The sequence below is a fragment of the Echinops telfairi genome, unplaced genomic scaffold (genome assembly GCF_000313985.2).
Source record: "Echinops telfairi isolate 266 unplaced genomic scaffold, ASM31398v2 ScPeMD7_6273;HRSCAF=7185, whole genome shotgun sequence".
NCBI classification, from domain to species: domain Eukaryota; kingdom Metazoa; phylum Chordata; class Mammalia; order Afrosoricida; family Tenrecidae; genus Echinops; species Echinops telfairi.
This window is the reverse complement of record NW_022110173.1, coordinates 2850800-2871928: the sequence shown is the minus strand read 5'-3', so window position 1 is coordinate 2871928 and position 21129 is coordinate 2850800. Positions and strand designations below refer to the sequence as shown.

At 51.6% G+C, this 21129-nt stretch overlaps 1 protein-coding gene and 1 non-coding gene across 2 annotated transcripts in view; both read left to right on the top strand.

The window, feature by feature from the left end:
- The window catches only part of CACNA2D4 (calcium voltage-gated channel auxiliary subunit alpha2delta 4), a 126368-nt gene that overhangs the window by 21337 nt on the left and 83902 nt on the right, over positions 1 to 21129 (top strand). Inside the window, exons 10-18 of the mRNA XM_004710470.3 lie at positions 458 to 547; positions 651 to 764; positions 2113 to 2191; positions 3821 to 3954; positions 6769 to 6846; positions 7577 to 7657; positions 9136 to 9210; positions 13629 to 13715; positions 14348 to 14419. Coding sequence (XP_004710527.2) covers positions 458 to 547; positions 651 to 764; positions 2113 to 2191; positions 3821 to 3954; positions 6769 to 6846; positions 7577 to 7657; positions 9136 to 9210; positions 13629 to 13715; positions 14348 to 14419 — 810 coding nt within the window. The remainder of the gene's footprint in view (positions 1 to 457; positions 548 to 650; positions 765 to 2112; positions 2192 to 3820; positions 3955 to 6768; positions 6847 to 7576; positions 7658 to 9135; positions 9211 to 13628; positions 13716 to 14347; positions 14420 to 21129) is intronic.
- Positions 10298 to 10436, top strand: LOC115871592. Its single transcript, XR_004047371.1, has one exon. It is a non-coding gene; the product is annotated as a small Cajal body-specific RNA 11 (non-coding RNA).

The following is a 21129-nucleotide window of genomic DNA, read 5'->3' as shown; positions in this document are numbered from 1 at the left end:
GACACTCTCTGTTAGTACTCCCAATGACACTCTCTGTTAGTACTCCCAGAGGTTCTGAATCTGTGGGTCACTATCCCTTTGGGGGTCTAACGACCCTTTCACAGGGGCCACCTGATTCATAACAGTAGCAAAATGACAGTTATGAAGTAGCAACGAGAATAATTGTATGGTTGGGGTCACCACAACATGAGGAACTATCTGAAAGGGTCGCAGCCTTAGGAAAGTTGAGAACTATTGCATTGAGCCGTTCTCTCGCATTCAGTTTACCTTTGGGGCCATCTGAGAAACAGCTACTGAAGTGGCTCAGTCCACGAAATTAGTTGGATCATGAAGAGGTGGGAGGTGCAGTTGAGTTCTTCAGAACAGCATTCTAAACCGCCTCCTGATCCAGACCAATGGTGCAGGCTCCCTAGCTCACCAATGCCCCTGACCCTCTTCCGACGTCTTACCCTGGCAGCATTTCAAACAGCTGGTGGAGGAGCTGATGGTCAAAGGTGTGGGAATCGTGAACCAAGCCCTGAGCGAAGCCTTCCGGATCCTCCAGCAGGTACACGCCCCCCGAAGAAGCCTCGAGGGAGAAGAGGTGGAGGTGGAGGGGGGGCAGTTTCCGGCCAGAAGTCACAGTGCCCGTCCTCCCCTCCCCCTCACAGTTCCAGGAAGCCAGGCAAGGAAGCCTATGTAACCAGGCCATCATGTTGATCACGGACGGAGCTGTGGAGGACTACGAGCCAGTGTTTGAGAAGTTTAACTGGCCAGACCGAAAGGTTACCCTCCCGATAGGGGCGTCAAAGGGAAATAGAAGGGGACAAGGGCAGCGTTCTCCCACGACCACAGATACAATAACTGGGGGGAATCCCAGAAAAGCCAGGGCTACACTCAGTTCAAACATACTTTCCCACTGTTGTGTGTCATCAAGCGGATTCAACTCACAGCAACCCTGTATGACAGAGTAGAACTGCCCCAGAGGAGTGCCCATGCGGCTTTGTGCTGCTAGCCATGTGGTCCGTAGTTGGAAACCCCCAGAGGCTCCTCGGGAGAAAGACGAGGCTCTCTACTCCCTTCAAGAGGTCCAATCTCAGGAACCCACTGGGGCCGTTCTACCGTGGTCCGATACGGTTGTCACGAGTCTGCAGCATGGACTGGATGGCGGCGAGAGGCTACGATCTTTATGATAAGCTAGCTCCATACCGTGATGGCAAACAGAGGAATGATTGTGAGGGTGGCCCAGGCCCAGGCAGCACCGAGTTCTGCTGTGCATAGGGTCTCCACGGGTGGGAACCCACCCAGCGATGACACTTAACAGCAGCAAAACTCTTTGCAGGAGCTGGGTCTCATTTTGGTGGTCCAAAATTATGGCAACCTTAGGCAGAGAGAAACCAGCCCTGGCTGGTGCGAAAGGTTAATAAGCAAGGCTACACACTAACAAGTTGGGGGGTTCGAGTCCATCCAGGGGGTCCTGCATGAAGGGCAAATGACCTACTTCAGAAAAGGCAGCCATCGATAACGCTGTGGACCCCACTTCCACCCTGACGTGCGTGGGTTGTCCTGAGTTGGAACAGCTCGATCGCGAGGGGTTTTAGCCACCGAGGACCCAACAGGGAGGTAGGTGCGGGAGGTCAGGGTGAGGAGCCAGACCATGGTTTTGAGACAGAAAGGTTGCTGGGCTGTGAATCTCCACCTTCTACCTGTCCCAGGCTCACCTTGATCTTGGGCAAGTGATTTTGCTGTGCAGACCTCAGCCTCTTTTCCAATCACGGGAGCGGATGATTCTGTCGTGAGGTGGCATGGAGTCTGTTTTGAATTCCATGTGATTCCATGCGACGGCATAGAAGGGCACGTTCTTCACTACCATCTTCACGGGAACAGACCACCAGGCTTTGTCTCCCCATGCCCACTCCCACCTGGAGTCACTGGGTGGATTAGAACAGCCAACTTTTCCATTCACAGCTGAGCATGTAACCATGTGTGCCCAGAGTGAGACTCGGGGAATACAAAGTCTGCCAAGTACTTGACCCCCAGGCCAGACTCCGCCAAGTCGGCGTCATTCTGGCTAGGAAGGGCCGCCCTTTGGTAGAGGGTGGCTGCTGAGTCCTCGTGTGTCCTGTGGATTAGGTCCGAGTGTTCACTTACCTCATTGGGAGAGAAGTGTCTTTTGCTGACCGGATGAAGTGGATCGCATGCAACAACAAAGGTACGAGGTGTGTCGGCTGGGTGCACTGCAGCCTACACCTGCACACAGGTAGGGCCTCTTACCTGGAAAAAGCGAGACAAACAGCCCGTCATTCCCCGGAGCCTTGAGTCGATGCTTAATTCCTCCTGCGGGGCCTCGTCCTCAGTCAGAAAGTCACTGAAAGAGAACTTAGGCATCATTGCTCCTGGGTTTGCAGAAGAGAGAACTCTCTCTTCCAAAACAGATCCCAACATCAAACCATATTCTAGAAACCAGATCGGTGTGAGATGACTATTTTCCATGTAAGCTCCCCGATGTCCACTCTTTAGTCTTCTTGCTTTAAACCACAACCATCTTCTCTGGGCCTGTCCCCAAACACAAGCCAGGGGCCAGCGCTGCCTTGACAACAATGCTTTGTGTGCAAACAGCCCTCACCTTATCTCTGACCAGGACCCAGGACCTGGGCCTCGTGGTACCAGCTTGTACCCTGTTGGTTTAACAAAAATCTATCAGCAGTGGCTGTGAACCTGGTACTGTTTCTAGGCCCCGGAGACTCGAGAGTGGTCAGAACGGGCTCAGTCCTGCTCTTTCTCCAGCCCAGCAAAGGAGACAAACAAGAATCTGTCCATTCTAGAGGGGCACAGGCAGTGCAGGGTGCTGGGCGTGCCACAGGGGGCACTGCTCCCAGTTGGGCAGGCTAACAGAAGGAAGGGTTGGCTAAGCTGAAACATGAAGAACTAATACAAGTCAGCCCGAGCCCGGGAGCAAGGATGGTGCTCCAGACAGCAGGACGAGCTTGTACCAAGAACCTGGCACGACAGGATGTTGGGAACAGAAAGATGCCCCAGAGTCCCTGAGTGGTGGTATAGTGGTCAGGTGCTGAGCTGCGATCCCAAGGATCTGTAGTTGGAAACCACCAGCCTCTCTGGGGAGAAAGTTGGGGCTTTCTACTCGCATAAACAGGTACTCGCATAAGCAGGTGCAGGAAGCGCATGGTCGGTTCTGCGCTGTCCTATAGGGTCGCTCTGAGTCCGCGTGGATTCAATGCACTGAGTTGGGTTTGGGGTATTTTTGGTGGGATGGATGCAGGGTGGGAGGTGGTCAGCAGCAAGACCGGAGTGGTGCCACGAACCGAATCATTTCATCTGAAAGCCGTGGGCTCTTTAGCTGTCACTAGGGGTATAGTGAAGATGCTACAGCGCCCGCCCCCCTCGTAATCTGAGGAAAGACGATGATCAGAAAGACATGGAGTCTGAGTGAGGTATCAAACCCTCTTAGACCAGGCAGCCTGAACGATCGCCAGGAGTGGCATGCAGGATGTTTGCTGGGAAATGCTCTTGGGAGCAACACCGATAAGGAAGTGAGGATGGCCAGGGTGGGGGTGGGAGCAGCCAGCCCACTATGTGATTGCAGCTGAGGCCACTGCTGCCCCCTGGAGGAGCTCGAGCTGGGAGACCCCTCAGGGGTCTCCCGAAGTGAGGTGAGGCCTAGGCTTTTGGATTCCCCTTCAGCCCAGAGGCCATTGTAGCACCCTAGGGAAGGGCACAGCCGTAGGGTATGCAGTACCCTGTGGCCCAGGGCAATGCCCAGTGAGGCTCCACTGTGGATCTGCAGGATGATCCCACATCACTCACTCTTCCTTCCCACCAGGCTACTACACACAGATCTCCACGCTGGCAGACGCCCAGGAGAACGTGATGGAGTACCTGCATGTGCTCAGCCGTCCCATGGTCATCAACCATGACCATGACATCATCTGGACAGAAGCTTACCTGAACAGCAAGGTGGGACCCTGACCGGGGTTCTAGGTTAGGGACTCTAGGACGTAAGTGCGGCTTCCTGCGTTGGATAGGGGTGAGCCCAACACATGCCCTTGGGCAGAACTGCGAAGGTGGGAAATGAGCATTGAACTTTGGGGCATTTTCTTCTCCTTCCTCAATCTAGTGGCAGGTTTATGCTCTGATGCTGCTCCAGATGCCATAAATTCTTCCAGCAAACCTGCCCAGGTCTGTGCCCACAGGCAGAGCCCCTGGGCTCTTTTTCCCCTGCCTTCCCTCACTGGGACTCCCCTCCCTCGGTGTCCTTCCCTCCTGCGGGCTGTGAAGGGAAGAAGCTGACCCATCGCTCACAGTCCCCCACACCACGTGATCATGTGCTCTCCTTTCCTGGATCGCTGCATGCTTAAAGGAAGTGCCTCTGGGCAGCAGTGATTTCCACGAATAAATCAGCCATCAAAGGCAGGGTTTCAGATGAGCTCTTTGCGGGGAAGAGGGACCTTCCTGGCACCTCTCAAATCACATACCTGCTTCAAGGATAATGTTTCAGCCTGGGATGTAAAGAGACCTAAAAATACTGGCTTAAATAGGGCAGAAGTGCCCCTGTTTCTCCCTCACATATCAAAGGCCCAGAAGAGGGTGGCCCTGAGCTGATGAGGAGGCCTCTGGTCATCATTGCCTCGGGCTCCTTCCTGTTGTCACCTCTGTCATCCCAGACGTAGCCCTGGTCCTCCGGGTCTGGGGTGGCTGGTGGAACTCTAGTTAATAGACGCCACATTGTAAGTCACAAGATGGTGGAAGGAGGGGGGGAGGGGGCCATGCCTCACCCTGTAAAGGAAACTTCTATCTTATGGGTCATATTGACTCTTACTTTCACGAAAGACTGGAAATATAAACTTTCAGCTTCTCTTGTGACTTACCTCTCCCTATTCATTACTTAGCTCTGATGACTTACTTGCGTACCTCTACCTTATAAAGCAGTAGTGTGCTTAATTAATACCCCATTAATAATAAATATGAACCAGCCTGCCAATTTGGGAACTAAAAGCTCATTGATCGCCTTTCAAGGAGCTCAGCCCATCGGGACAGTCTATGGAGAGCTCGTCCAACTTTCACGGGGGCTCAGCAGGGAAAAACTTCCTGAACCGCCGGGCAGGTTTATCCTCTCATCGTCCAGGTGTTCGCAGGGCAGGTCCCACGGACTGAGAACTCAAAAGAAACAGTGAAGAGTGAATGAGACAGAGGGAGATTCCTTGTTCTCCTCCTTCCTTTGCACATTGTCTCATGCTTTTCATTCCCATCCATCCATTCACGCCCTACATCGGCTGGCACGGCCTGCGGCAGGGACCATGTCTGCAGGGAGCCCCGCTTGTACGGCCCCACCCGTCTGAGTGTTGGTGTTCATGCTAAGGGAGTCGGTGCATCGAAGGCTGGATCTGCACTTAACAATTCCCAGAACCCTGAACTCCAGTGAGGGGAACATAGGCCCTGGCTAAGGGGCCCCTGGGCTGTTTGGGTGTGTTAGGCTGGCAGAGTGGGGAAGGAGAGCAGAGGAGACGTGCCCTCACTTCCCTATCATACTCTAAGCATGACTTCCGAGGGGTTATGCATTGTTATCCTTTGACATCTCACAACCATCGTGCCCCTCCAAGTGCCTGTCTCCCTCACGTCCACACAGCAGAGCAAAGTCGTCTCTTCTCTTCTAAACATGACAGTTGCCGCCTATTTAAGGAGAACCCCTAGTGCCTACATCTCTCTCTCCCCTTGGCTTCTCCTTCTCCCTTCCGCGGGCATCTCTGCAGTCCAGGGTCATCAGCACGTCTGCTGGGTCCACCTTCGAGAACTTCTGAGGCGAGGGTGTTAGCCACTGAACCCTGGGTGCATGGCCAGAGACCAGTGTGTAGGGACAGCTGCAAGCCTCACTGCACGCCCGTGGAGTGAAAGCGGACTCCTGAGGACGAGGGCAGGAGAGAGGGAAAAGCTGGGGTTCCCTGAGACGCAGGGGGGAAGCATCGCTGGCTTCCTCGATTCCCGGCTTGTGGAGGTGTGGCAGCATCGCCTCATCCTTGTGGATGGGGCCGAGCTAAGGCCAAATTGCCGCTCACTGTCAGAGCTTCCAAACTGAAATGGGACGTGAGAGGAAGCCGAGAGTAGGGACACCATGATCACCCAGTTCTTGGTGTGCTGCTCAGGTCTGCTGCAGATCCCCAGGGCCCAGCGGCCTCCTGGGGGGTATCAGAACGAGGGTGAGGTGCTTACAGATGTGTAGGTGTCTAACTCTTTTCAGAAGTCTGACTCCGTTTTAGAGCCAGGCGTGCGGATAGAGCCCTTTCGAAGGTAAAGGAAGGAAATGGCAGTCAGCAGGCAAGCACCCTTGGGCGCTGGGAATGACCGAGTGAGTGGAGAAGAGACTAGGGTCTGTCCTGCGAGGGTCAGGGATAACCCCAAAGCGGCCACTACAAACACTGTGGTTGGTTCTGGATCTTTGTCTGCCCACCCTGAGTGGCCCCTCTCATACCAACCTTTGGTCCACATGAGAGATTTCTCAGACGCTAAACTTCTTTGTCCCTGTGTGGGTGGGTGGGTGGGGGTGTTGGGCCTGTTCTATGGGTTCATAGCTCTGGGCGGCAGAGATACGAGAGCTCAGCAAGTCTGTTGAGGCGCTGGGAAACCCACCTCATTTGGGATTTCTTCCTTCCCACTGGCGGGTGGTAGCATGAAGTTGATGGCGGTGAGTGACCATGGCCCCTCCGCGCTGTGTGCCCTTGAACAGAGCGAGCCTTCGGGCCTGATTCTTGTCTTTTGCTCTTTCCTCTTGGACAGCTCTTCACTTCGCAGGCCCAGAGCTTGACCCTGCTGACCACCGTCGCCATGCCGGTCTTCAGCAAAAAGAACAGAACGGTGGGTGGCCGCTACCTGAGACGTGGCTGCTGGGATGAGAATGTGGAGCCAGTGGCTGCCGTCTTTAGACCCATGGTTCCTGACTAGGCTGGGCATCAGCAGCACCACCTTGGGAGAGGGTTCTAGGTGCATCGTCCCGGGCCCTGATCCAGATCAGCTACACCAGCATCTCTTAGTTGGGAGTCGGGGGATCCATACATTTCCCCAGCTCTTCCCCACCCACGGGTCCAACGGCAGCCTACTTGGTGCCAGGCCAAGGCTATGCACCTGGAGCCACTGCCACACTTAGCTTGCCAGTTTGGCCACACTTCCATTAGCTTGTCAGGGCCTCTGGGGAAAGAATTTCTAGAATCCCCCAACCCCCATCTGGTCAGAAAATGTTTCCACTTAGGCTTCGTGTGGTTCAGCGCACCTGTGGATCCCCATCTCTAGGACCTCAGTGCGTCAGCTCCTGCTGTGAAGATTAATATTTTATTCATCTTTGTCTTTCATTTAGCTATTATCACTTAAATATTAATCGTCCAAGAAGCTGAGCTTGTGCCTGGGGCCTCTCTGATGAGGTCAAGGTTTTGACTCAGGGAATTAGCCAGGAGGCTAAGGGCAGAGGAATACCTGCATGAGGTCAAGGTAGCTTCCATTTCTGAGCTCTGGGAAGACCTCGGGGCCTGTCTGACCCTGTTCACGGGGAAGCCGTGACTCTGTCCTCTGACCCCGGTGTCTTGCCTTCCAGCGATCCCACGGCATCCTCCTGGGTGCGGTGGGCTCTGATGTGGCCCTGCAAGAGCTGATGAAGCTGGCTCCTCAGCACAAGGTGAGCCTGGGCCAGGACCCTTCCCCAAGCCGTGGCAGCCAAGTCCGGGAAGTCCACATGTCAGACACGGGCCAGTGGTCTGGACTCCTGGGTCTCTTAGCAGAGCTCACGATGGCTTGCTTTGTGGCTTTCAATAAATGCTCTCCCTGGGCCGTGCCTCAGTTTCCCAAGCTGCTCCTCCATGCTGCACAGGACTGCTGTGGGAGTCAGTGAGGTTGTGGCATCCAGATTCCTGGACCACGTGATGGGAACGGCGTTTGGTGGTGGCACACACTACCATTGCCACGGCAAACCATCAAATTTGGAAAGGATTTCAAAAGCAAAGGGCAGATTCGTGAAGCCAGCAAGCATAAAACTATCCGAGACCCAGCAAGTCCACTTCTAGGCGTACACCCCAAAGAACCGCAAGCAGGAACTTCAGTAGCTAGTTGCCTATCAGGGGTCATAACAACGTGACGCACAGTGTCCAAAGACTAGAAACAGCCCGAGTACCCATCAACAGTTGACGGGGTAAACAAAATACGGTACACGCACACCTGAATACTCACATGCACTTACAGTGGAGTATTGTTTGACCGTGAAGGGAAATGAAGTTATGATCAATGCCATGACATCAAAACTCCAAAGGCCGGGGCCATCAGGTGGATTCCGACTCACAGTGACCCTACAGGACCGAGCAGAACTGCCCTGTGGGCGTCAGAGATGAACTCTTCACAGGAGTAGAGAGCCTCTCTGTTCTGCCACGAGCGGTTTTGAACCACCAGCCTTGTGGTAAGCAGCTCTGTGTGTAACCCACTACACCACCTGACTTCCCGTTATGACACAGACGAACCTTACCACACTGTGCTCTGTGAAATAAGCAAGACGCTAAAGTAAAGAATCAAGATTAGTCAGACTCGAAGAGGCGGAAATGGGGAAAGGGTCCCTAGTGGTGCCCTGGTTAAGTGCTTGACTGACAACTGAAAGGCTAGTGGCGTGAACCCACCCGAGACTCATGAGGGAAAGAGGTGACCGTGTTTCCATAGGATCTGCAGCCTTAGAAACCCTGTGGGGCAGCTGTACTCTGTCCGATAGGGGCGCTGTGAGCTGGAATTGACCCTGGGCGGTGGTGTGGGTTGGGCTGGAGCTGGAGAGAGGAAATGGGGCGTTCTTGCTGAAGGGGACTACGCTTCATAGGCCGGCCGTGGTGGTGAGCATAAAACACTGGGGATCCAAATAATGCTAACCCTGTGGTGCGCTTGAAATTGGCTAGCACGACTCACGTTCATATTATCTATATTTTCCTGCAGTACATTTTTTGTAAAACTCAAATATACAAGGGTAGAAGCCTGCCACTGCCTAAGTGATATTGCTACTTGGAAAGGTCTCCGTTGGGAGCGGCCATCTTTAACCTGTAAGCCTGTGGCCCCAAACCCCGTGCCCTCAATGAGCCGACACAAACACCAGCTCTAATGAACCTCCCTCCTTCTCCCCGGCAGCTGGGGGTGCACGGATACGCCTTTCTGAACACTAACAACGGCTACATCCTCTCACACCCTGACCTGCGACCCTCGGTAGGTATTGACCGCTCTAGTTTTCCTTGGGGTCCTATCTATATGAGGGGCTTCAAAGAAATTGTGAAAATTCATTAGAAGGCTGGGGGCAAGGGGACCGCTTTCTTTCCATTTAATTCTTCCATGACATTTTTGAAGCCCCCTCATACAGGACATGGGGACAATTCATTAAAGTAGCCACACACACACACACACACACACAGACCCCATTTAGGAATCCAACCCTTTACTATGGGTAGTATGAGAATTTTTTTAAGTATTTGAGTTGTGGTTCCTGTTCTCAAATCATTTATAATCTAGCAGAAGAGACAAGGCAAAACACCAGGAAATGACTGATGAACAGCCAAGAGAACATGCAATGAAGCATGCAGTTCTGCCCCATGGGACGCTGCGCGAGCACTCCCATCACTACCTCAGTAGGGAGCACCACACTCCCTCTGGGGTCTGACAGCCACGTAAGCATAGCTCCCCCAGCCCACCCAAGGGGGTGGCTCATGTTGAGTTAACAACAGGACTGGCAGGCTGCCTGCAGCGTGTCTCCTCATGTGTCCCTGCCCTGTCTCAGCTTCCTCCATCTTACACGGAGGCTGGGTCGATTTTCACCTGGGCTCAACTGAGCAAACAGTGGCTCAGAAGGCAATGTTGCGTAGCCTTATATAAATACTGCCTTCAAGGCTAGTGGTTGGAACCGATCAGCTGCCCGCTGGAAGAGAAGTGTGGCAGTCTATTTCCATCAAGAGATATGGCCAGAGTACCCCTTAGAGCAGTGGTTCCCAAGCTTCCTCATGCCGCACCCTTCCATACAGTTCCTGTGTTGTGGTGACCCCGCCCTCCCAACCATAACATTATTTTCATTGCTACGTCATCACTGTCATTTTGCTACTGTTATGAATCAGGCAACCCCTGTGTAAGGGTCGTTTGACGCCCCCAAAGGGTTGCGACCCCCAGGTTGAGAACCGCTGCCTTAGAGGCAAGGATGGAGAGACTTCGGCTTACAAACTTTGGACATGTCATCAGAGACCAGTCCCTGGAGACGGACGTCGTGCTTGGGAAAGTGGAGGGTCAGTGACAAAAAGAAAGGCCCATCTCGTCCTGGGCCGAGTGTCCCTGCTCCCCTGTGCTCAGCTGTGGCCGGGGGGCCTGAGACAGGACAGACAGCATCTCCCCTCAGTGTAGGAGGGCGGTACTAAGCACAGGGCTGGCTCTTAAAGGCCCGAGAGGACATTTAAAATAATAAAAGAAAGGCCCTGAAGGAGCTGGACTGACACGGTGGCTGCGACAATGGGCTCACACACGGATCAAGAGATGGCGCAGGGCCAGGCAGCACTTCATCCCGTCATCAGAACCAGCCTGCTGGCACCCAACAACCGCCCCCTAGACTCAAAGTGACCTGGGGCTGTGCTCCTCCGGCTCTTAGGGTGGGCTCTTACGAGTCGGCTTCAACTCAGTGACAAGGAGTTTGACGAATTCACCCCTTTGATAATTCCCAACGCTGGGCTCATGGAAGCAATAGTGTTTTGTTAGTCATAGCCTGTGTGGTCTTCTTCTCCGATTGTCTATGTGGTATTATCCTCTGATTGTCTCCTATACGCACAGCCCGGGTGGGGGAGTGGGGGAGGACAGTGCACACCATGCAGGGCCTTGCGGGGGTTGTACTTGTAAACAAATTGCACAAATATGGGCTGTGGGATGTAGGCTTTGGAGTATGAGGAAGAGAGGCTGCCCGTGGCTCCCAGAGGAGGATGCAGTTGGCTTGTCTGAGTCATTTCGGGGGTGGCAGGGAATTGAAACCCGGGACTCAGAGATAAACAGGAACAGTACCTGGTCCCATGACAGGAGGGTTGTTTGACGAGGGGACTTATTCTATGGGGGCAGAAGAGAGCTTTAGGTCAGACCACTCAAAGAGCCTTCCAGTGTGCCCCAGATGTCAAGGCAGCACATGATACAGGTCCTTAATTTTAGGCCTGACATCACATGAGGTGTGACTCTCCTGGACTAGCAGGCTCTGTGGGAGGCAGCAGTGCCAGCACAATGACTCACTAGGGAAATAATAAATATGTTGATCCTGGAGCTCAATTATAAAATTAAGAGATATTGACCAGAAGCCTACCTGTCACCTTCTCTCTAATCATCTAGATGACCATAAGGCTTCAATCGATAAACCCATACTGCACCCCTCCCTTCTCATGCTGTGAGGAATGCTATAAATAGGGATGAGACTTAGGGTATAAGTAAGGAAATAAGGTTCACGTAAGTGAAATCGTGAATACTACAGCACGGAATGCAACTCTCTAACAAAAGATAACGACAATGCCAATTTAATGAGATGCCCATCAGTGTATGATGGGAATTAAGGAGGAATAGCAGTTGTGGGCCGGTTGTTTTCTTTAAAAAAAGAAAAAGAAGAAAGAAAACAATAGAAAGATACCTAGTAGTAAACTGATAAATTTAAAGAAGATTAAGAGTGACACTTTGGACTTGAAATCTTTCTATGGCAATGCCCGAGTATACATAATTAATAAAGCAGAATTATGATTTTAATAGGAGCTAAAGATGGTCTTTAAGATAGTGTCCAGATTTAGGAAATGGCACTGGAATATTGCACCTTATTCAACATAGATGGATCCGATGTGAAAGATATTAGGGCAGTGCTGTCTGTCGTGAGTATGGCTGCCAATAAGCCCAAGAATAGAGGCACCATCCAGGCATGCATGAGGTGAAAATGAATGAACATGCATCCTATATGGCACGTGAACCACAGGTCACCTGGACAGGTGAGAGTGAAGGAGGACACGTTCCTGAATAAAACAGGCCAGAAGCACATGGTGTGGGATTTCAGCCATTGGAACAGAAGCCTGGGGGTTCATTCTGCTACAAGTAGAGCCTCTGGCTAATTGTTAACTTACCTGTGCTAAGTCACCTTCCTTCCTCTTTTGAAATGATAACTCAACCTAAGAGCATATCATTTGATGATACCTAGCTTGACATCCAAGAGAGAGACAGAGAGATGGAGATGACAGACAGATAGAAGTCAGATAGACAGATAGATAGATAGATAGATAGATAGATAGATAGATAGATAGATAGATAGATAGGAAAACCAAGAAGTCAGGACCAGAAGGTAATAACACTCAAGAGTGTTGTCCAATGGCTCTATGTCACACAAGAGGGAGGTCTTCATTAGACATCTGTCCTTGGCTCTGCCCCATTTGAGATGGAAATACAGAAAGCAGATGGTACAATGTCTGAAAGGTATGGTGAATGCATTGAGAGCAAATTAGTATTCAGAACATACGCCTCCAAAACAATAAGCTGAAACTAATGAGATAAAATATATTGAGGATGATATATAGAGTGCTCTGCCAAACCATTCAGTACTCAAGCATAAGACTGTGGAGATGTAATTTAAGAGTATCGTGTGAGAAAGACCAAGGAATTTAACTGCATGAAAGTTGCAGGTGAATGCCGAGGGTGGCGTGTTGGCGTGCCTCTCTAGGAGGTTAAGCAGTCTCATAGGCGGCATCCATCGCGGTATGATATTTTGGTCCAGAAAGGTCACACCCCATAGCACACTGGTCATACTCCACCTGGAATATTAATTGTTGTCCTGGGAACCCCATTTTAGGAGTGACACCGACAAAGTGGAGCGTATCCAAATATTTGGACAGGAGTGCAAGTATGTTGGCAATCTCTGGGTTGTCAGGTGGAAGATGCCCGTATGTAGCCCCAGGGGTAAGAACTAGGAGCAGTGGGAGACAGACTTCAGTTCTGTATGGGGAAAAACTTCCTAGCAATTCGAGCTGTCCCAAACTGTGACAAGCTGACTCACATACTGGGGAGGTTCCCATCGTGGGAAATACTCACTCAGAGACCCTGAGACCCTGGGTGAAAGGTGGGCCCAGAGGCCTTACGGAATCACTGAGATTCTTCGATTGAGTGTATCCGAAGGTATCTATTTTAAAGACTTTCTCACCAAAGGGAACAGACTTTGGAGATTTCCAAGTAGGGGAAGGCAAGGGAGGGACAGCAAAGTAAAGGACCGGACTGTTGATGGTGGTTGACTTGGGTGACATGGGAGCTAACAGTCCACAAGAGGGAGAAGTAAAATCAAGGAACAGGTGAAACCATCAGGGGGTTGGTTAGTAGTTTAAACTGTCTCATACAAATTGGCGATCTGACATTGAACCCCTGCCTAATTTGCCATTCTAAATTGTTTTTTCAAAAGAGAGAAAGCAAATGTTTTGAGAATGATGAGGGCAACGAATATATAAATGTGCTTTACACAATTGATGTATGAATGGATTGTGATAAGAGTTGTATGAGCCCCGAATAAAACGATTAAAAAGAAAGAGAGAGATGCGAGGGGAGGAGGGCCTTGTGCTAACCTCGTGTTTTTCCCCCTGACCTGCTCTCTCCAGTATAGAGAGGGGAAGAAGCTGAAGGCCAAGCCCAACTACAACAGCGTGGACCTCTCTGAAGTGGAATGGGAGGGCCACGCCCAACGCGTGAGTGGGGAAGAGCAGCAGGCCGAGGGGAGCTGCTTGAGCTCTGTCTCCAACAGAACCGGCCAGCCTCATGGCACGAAGCTCTGAGGTCACTCCTGACTTCTCTAAGACAGGCCAGCTCCATCCCAGAGCTGTCCCAAGCCCCAAGTCGGCCGCATGTCCTATAATGGGCAAATTCTTCAAACAACAGGGGGGAAAAAAATATATATATATATATATATATATACACCAATATATACCAATACCAATATATATATACCAATACCTCCCGGAGCCACAAGGCTTCCTGAGGATGAATGAGAAATGAGATTGGGTGGATAAGCTACAGAGGTTGAGTTCTGGTCGTGGTTTTGCCTGACTTTTGGCCTCAGTAGCACACCCTGAAGGAATCCATGATTTCAGTAATATGATCCTAGGCATACTTATGCATCCGTCCATTTTGAAAGACTAATGTGGTGAATGCCCAGAAGGATAAGGTAAATTGAACCTAAGGATCCGCTCTATTTTATCTCCCTGTATTCTATGCAGAGAAAAGGTATAAGGGGAAAAATTTAGTCTGGTCAGGAAAGCTTAATACACTCTACCTTCCAGAGTAAGGCAAGGAACTCATGCCCTCGTCTCTCCCCTTGCAGCTAAGAACAGCCATGATCAATGGGGAAACTGGTTCTCTGTCTATGGAAGTGAAGGTGCCGTTGGACAAAGGGGTAAGGTCTGAGTTCTCTGTCTATGGAAGTGAAGGTGCCGTTGCACCAAGGGGTAAGGTTCTAGAGGGAGCGCCCAAGTCTGGTCCTAGGGAGGCTCCATCCCAAGTCCTAGATGTTTTGAGTGGTGACAACGGACTTGGACTGAACGGAATTAGCACGTGGGGTTTGAGTTCTTGCTGCAGCTTGGAGGTCTTGATTGAAGCGCTCACTCAAAGGTGCTGCAGGAACATCTGTGAGGAGCTCCACCACGCCTGGTTCTTCAGAGACCACTGAGCTAGGGAACGGGCGGGCCTGAGTCTTTCACAGCCGTTCTTTGTTCCTTGGAAGACCAAAGCCAAACTCGGTGCCACCCAAGGGACTCTGACTCACAGCAGTGCTATAGAGCAGAAGAGAGCTGCCCCACAGGGCTTCCAGACTGTAAGTCTTCAGATGGAGGCAAACTGCCACATCATTTTTTTTTTTTAAACATTTTATTAGGGGCTCATACAACTGTTATCACAATCCATACACACATCAATTGTACATCATTCTCAAAACATTTTCTCTCCACTTAAACCCCTGACATTAGGTCCTCATTTTTCCCCTCCCTCATGAGCCCTTGATAGTTTATAAATTGGTATTTTGTCATATCTTGCCCTGTCCGACGACGTCTCCCTTCACCCACTTTTCGGTTGTCTGTCCCCCAGGGAGGAGGTCACATATAGATCCTTGTAATGGTTCCCTCTTTCCTACCCACTCTCCCTTTACCCTCCCTGTATCGCCACTCACACCACTGGTCCTGTAGGGCTCATCCGTCCTGGATTCCCTGTATTTTCAGTTCCTATCTGTACCAGTGTACCTCCTCTGGTCTAGCCAGACTTGCAAGGTCAAATTCGAGTCATGGTAGTGGGAGCGGGGAGGAAACATTTAGGAACTAGAGGAAAGTTGTATTTCTCATCGTTGTTACATCGCACCCTGACTGGCTCATCTCCTCCCCGAGACCCCTCTGCAAGGGGATCTCCAGTGGCCTATTAATGGGCTTTGGGTCTCTACTCTGCACTCCCCCCATCATTCACTATGGTAAGATTTTTTGTTCTGATGATGCCTTATACCTGATCCCTTCGACACCTCGTGGTTGCACAGGCTGGTGTGCTTCTTCCATGTGGGCTTTGTTGCTTCTGAGCTAGATGGCCGCACATAATTTTTTAAATCTAAATCATTTTTATTAATAAATTATTTTATTGGGGTCTCTTACAGCTCTTATAACAATCCAAACGTCAATTGTATCAAGCACATTTGTACATATGCTGCCATCATTTTCAAAATATTTTCTTTCTACTTGAGCATTTGATATCAGCTCCTCTTTTCCCCTCCCTCCCCCTCCCCCCTTCATGACTCTTGATCATTTATAAATTATTGTTATTTTCATATCTTACACCATCCTCTGTCTCAACTTCACCCACATTTCTGTTGTTGGTCCCCCTCGGTGGGTGGGGGGTTTATTCATTGATCATTGAGGTGGGTTCCTCCTTTCTCCCTCTCCCCCCACCTTCCCCCTGCCCTCAGGTATCACTGCTCCCATGACTGTTCCTGAGGGGTTTGTCTGTCCCGGGTTCCATGTGTTGGCAGCTCTTATCAGTACCAGAGTACACGCTCCTGTACACTGATAGTGATAGTGCACATGATAGTGTATGTGTGTGTGTGTGTGGGGGTAATTAAAGAACATAGAGGTGCTGCACTGCACCCTGGCTCACTTGTCCCTTCCTTGTGACACTTCTGTGAGGGGATGTCCAATTGTCTACAGATGGGCTTTGGGTCTCCGCTCCAACCCACCTCATTCACATGGATAAGATTGCTTGTTTGGGGTCTTCTGATGCCTGATAACCTGATCCCGTCGACACTTCGTGATCACACAGGCTGGTGTGCTTCTTCCAGGTGGGCTTTGATGCTTCCCTGCCAGGTAGCCCCTTGTTTATCTTCAAACCTTTAAGACCCTGGATGCTACATCTTTTGATAGCCAGACACCATCAGCTTTGGTCACCACGTTAGCTTATGCACCCGCTTTGTCTTCAGCAATCGTGTCAGGAAGTTGAGCATCACAGAATACCAGGTTATTAGAACAAAGTGTTCTTGTCTTGAGGGAGGACTTGAGTAGAGAGCCAGTGCCCATGCCATGTCCTTCTTCTGCAGAGCAACTGCTGGATTTGAACCGCCAGCTATTGGGTTAGTGGCCAAATGCTTAATCACTGTGCCACCAGCGATCCCTCTTTCCTTAGGCTGCCTGCCATTTGGAAAGTTACCATTTATTATGCAAATCGCTGGCAGCTCAGATGGAGCGTGTTCAAGGAGAAGCGGTTGAAGGTGCAGTCTTCCCTAAGCTGGTCTGTATCCACAGTAACCCCAGAGAATCGGGAATCAACCCCCTTGGGGGTACTGACTTTTCCGATGTGCACAGCATTTTTTAAAAAGTCACTTCATTTTCTCACTTAAAAGGTTCCAGCGCATCTATGGAATTTTCATTGTCCCTTGACATATTTACAAATGTCACCTCCTCCCTCACAGCCACCCCCACCGCCTCCCCCTGGTTGCCCATCTGCCTCAGCTAAAAGAACACAGGCATCTGTCTGCGACAATGAGACCCAGGTTCTTACACACACACAGGCCTCCAGGAGCCAAAGGAGAAAGCATTAGGATGGGGGTGCAGTGTGTACCCATGGGCTGATGGTCAGGGCTCCGTACCTAGTTTCTGTGACATCTGACTGACTGGGTATGTTCTGGGCTGAGAAGGGTCCTGTTGAGGTAGACGGGGCAACATCAGTGATGTCAGGTCACAAGTGGCGGCTGCCCCTTCTCTAAGCTAGAGGAGTTGAAGTCCCTTCCTGTCCCACACATAGGCCCATCCCACCCAGGCCCCTGCTCGCTTGCTCGGGGCCACGCCCACCTGGCCAGAGCATAAAGCAGGACTAGTTTCACGCTGTAATGAAAAGCTTCCTACGCACATGGTGCACGATAGCTTAGAGACAGACCCGAGAGAGGCTGCTGTGGATCTGTCAGCAGCTCTGTGGAGCAGCAGTTACGCTCTGGCTGCTAACCAAGGAGTTGGCAGTTCAAGCCTACTGACTGGCTCCGTGGGAGAACAGCCTGGCGATTTGCCCCCATGCAGATTAAAACCTGAAACCAAACTATAGCCATCGAGCCGATGCCATCTGACTCATACTGGCTGGTTTTTCAAACTGCAAGATTTCATGTGAGCAGACAGCCACGGAGCAGCTGGTTGGCTCTTCTTTCATGAACTACTGGCTTTGCAGTTCGTTGCCCAATGCCAACCCCCAGCACTGCCAGGTCTCCTAGACCAAACCAAACTCACTGCCCTCGAACCCACAGCGATCCCGTGGGACAGGCTAGAACTGGCCCTTGTGGGTGTCTGAGACCGTAACTTTACGAGAGTAGAAAAGCCTCATCTTTGTCCCGAGGAGCAGCTGGGGGTTCCAAACTGCTGACCTTTCCAATCACAGCCCAGCACATAACCACCATGGCCCCAGGGTTCCTGTGGCCTTGACCACCCTGTGGAATGGACTCCACACCATGAACGATATCAACATGCTCTCTGACGTAGACAAATTGTTGGAGGGGGAGGACTTTCATCCCTCTCTCCCTGTTCCCAGCACCCTCATGTGGCCTTCAGACTTCTTGGATGCCATGACTAACCAGATTCCTTACCTGCTAACTCAGGGTTGTTGGGACTCCTCCTGAACCCTCTGCCCATCCCCTGACATGTACTCGTTGATGCTGACGAACTGCCCCAGGTGGCGTAGCTGTAAGCTGGCACGGCTCTCCTGACTCGTGGTTGCTGTGACAGTAGAGGACGGGTGATGACGACCCTGCTGGACACTCCATGGCGTGTCATGGTGGTGCTCATGCTTTACAGCGGCTGGCTGTCCACGGCCATGGATCCAGGTGTGGATCTGACGTGTGACCATGGCCCTCTCGGGAGACAATGCTCTGCCCAGTTCTCCACCCGCCCCTGTTCAATGAGGTGACCAGACCCTCGTGACCACTGACTGAGCATGAGGTGTACCGGCTGGGGAGAACCCAGCTCTCCCCCATGAAAGCCCTCACTCCTACTAGCAATGGACATTGATTAGAAGCAGGATTGGATACAAAGATTTACTCCTTGAATAGCCACAGGCTGATAAGGTAGGTACTAACCACCTGCAATGCCCACATGCCTCTGATTCTATACCATGGCGCTGGCTCACGTGACCCTGAGTCTCAACTCATCCCCCAACCTTGAAGAGTTCCCAAGAGTCTCCTTTGAAGAGCACAGTCGTCCACCTTTTAAATCCCTGTTCCCCTCCCTGTTCCCCTCCCTCTCCCCCTCCTTCTCCCCCGCCCCCTCCCCCATTATACCACAAGGAGCCCTCTTCCATCTTTCAGCGCGGTGCCTTGTCCACGCACACGCAAGAGCTAGCCAGCCTGCGCCGTGTGCAGAGCACTGCGCTGGTGTCCGGACCAGGACAGGGCATCTAGCGTCTCACTCCTCTCATCTGTTAGGACACCTCTCGTCCCTACATTTGTTTGCTACCAACTGCTCGGTTTCCCCCACATGCCTTCTCTCCCTGCAGGCAGGCGGCAGACAGTGCTATTGGGTTCTCACCTGCCAGTCCCTCCCAGCCCTCTCACTCTCGCTCTCTCGCTCTCGGCCCAGGGGTGCAGCACTTACAAGCTTGTTCCTCTCGAAAACCACACTCTGGTCTCGCTTGAGGCCCAAGGAATCTTTCTTACAGCATGGTGGGAATCTCTGTAACCCTTCCAGCCGGCCTCCTGGCCTGAGGGTCAAGCAATGTGCCAGCCTGGCTTTGGGGTTTTGCTTTGTTCTCTCAAGGAGATCTCCCATGCGTTCCTACTTCCCACTGATGGATTAGACCTTTCTCTCCCCTGCCCCATAGACACGCAACCCCAGCTGTGCTGGCGTAATTTCAGGAGCGCCGGGTGGCTCACAGCTAAGTCTTTGACTACCAGCTGAAAGACTGGCCACTGAACCCCAATCAAAGGTGCCTCCGATGACAGGCCTGGTGATCTGCCACCAAAAGGGCGCAGACTTGACAAGCTTAGGAGTCTGTCTGCTCGACACATGTGGGGTCACTGTGGGTCAGAGCCGCCTCAGCAGCCACTAACCCAAAACAGCAAACCAACGGGAAGAAGATGGTTTTTTAAAAAAAAATACAGACTTTGGAGAGGAGACAAGCCAGTCAGGGTGCAGTATAGCACCAATGAAGCATAAAATTTCCTCTAGTTCTTTAATGTTTCCTCCTCACCCCCTGCCCCTGCCCCCCCCCCCACTATCATGACCCCAATTCTACCTTACAAATCCGGCTAGACCAGAGCATGCACATGGGTACAGAGAAGAGCTGAAAACACAGGGAATCCAGGACAGATGAACCCCTCAGGACCAAAAATGAGAGTAGTGATACCAGGGGGAGAAGGGGAAGTGGGGGTGAGGAAGAGGGAACCGATCAGAATGATCTATCTATAACCCCCTCCAAGGCAGATGGACAACAAAAAAGTGGGTAAAGGGAGACATCAATCAGTGTAAGACAAGAAAATAATAATAATTTACAAATTATCAAGGGTTCATGAGGGAAAGAGGAGGGTGCAGGAGGGAGGAGGAAAATGAGGAGCTGATACCAAGGGCTCAAGTAGAAAGAAAATGTGTTGAAAATGATGATGGTAACAAATGTACAAATGTGCTTGGCACAATGGATGGATGAATGGTTTGTGATAATAGTTGTATGAGCCCCAATAAAATGATTTTTTTTTAAATACATGCTTGGCCAATACCTAGGCCACTTACCCTGTGGAATCCAGGTTTGGCCTTCAGATCTATTTAGCACCTTGATTGCAGGGCTCTAGCTCTGACATGCAGGCCAATACCAGGTATCATTGTAGTCAGACGTCCTGGGCCACGGGCCAAAAGGAATGAACCAGAAAAACAAAGTCTCCAGCATCCTGGAACGGAAGACCCTTTTCCTCACTCTCCGTGTTGGCTAGTTCAGAACAAGGCACTGGCACTGGGGAGGGGGAGGGAGGCCTCATCTTGAGACTACCTGCAGGTCCTCCTGTCTTGGGTGCGTGCGCACACGGACACCACACGTGTACACACACGTGTACACACAGACACCCCCGTGGCTGGCACAGACAGTGGGGCAGCTTCCTCTGGTGTTCCTTCAAGGCCTTTTGATCTCCATGTGCTGGGTTTCAGAAGAGCCCTGGTGGCTCCGTGGTTACGGGCCTGGTTGCGAGTCAAAGACCGGTGGTTCCGACCCACGCAGCGGCTCCATGGGAGAAAAGGCTCGGTGAGCTGCGCCTGTCGAGATTTCAGCTGTGGGAACCCTGCAGGGCAGCCCTGCTCTGCTGTGTAGCGTCGCTGCATCCAAGCCCACCTGACAGCACACAGCCACAACGTGGCAAGTTCAGGGCTCCAGGGCTCTGTGCCATCGCTCAGGTCTCTGCCTCACCCTGGCCTGGGAAAGGAGCCCAGGCGGCATCGCGGGTTCTGCCCTGGACTGTTACCACGACGTTAGCCTGGGAAAGCCATTACAGGGGGAAAGACGAGGCGTTCTACGCCTGTCAATGGCGCCAGGCTCCAAAGCCCAGAGGCATTTCTCGTCTGTCCTAGAGGGCTGCAGGAGTGAGAACGGATTAGATGGCAGTGAGCTTGAGTGGAGTCT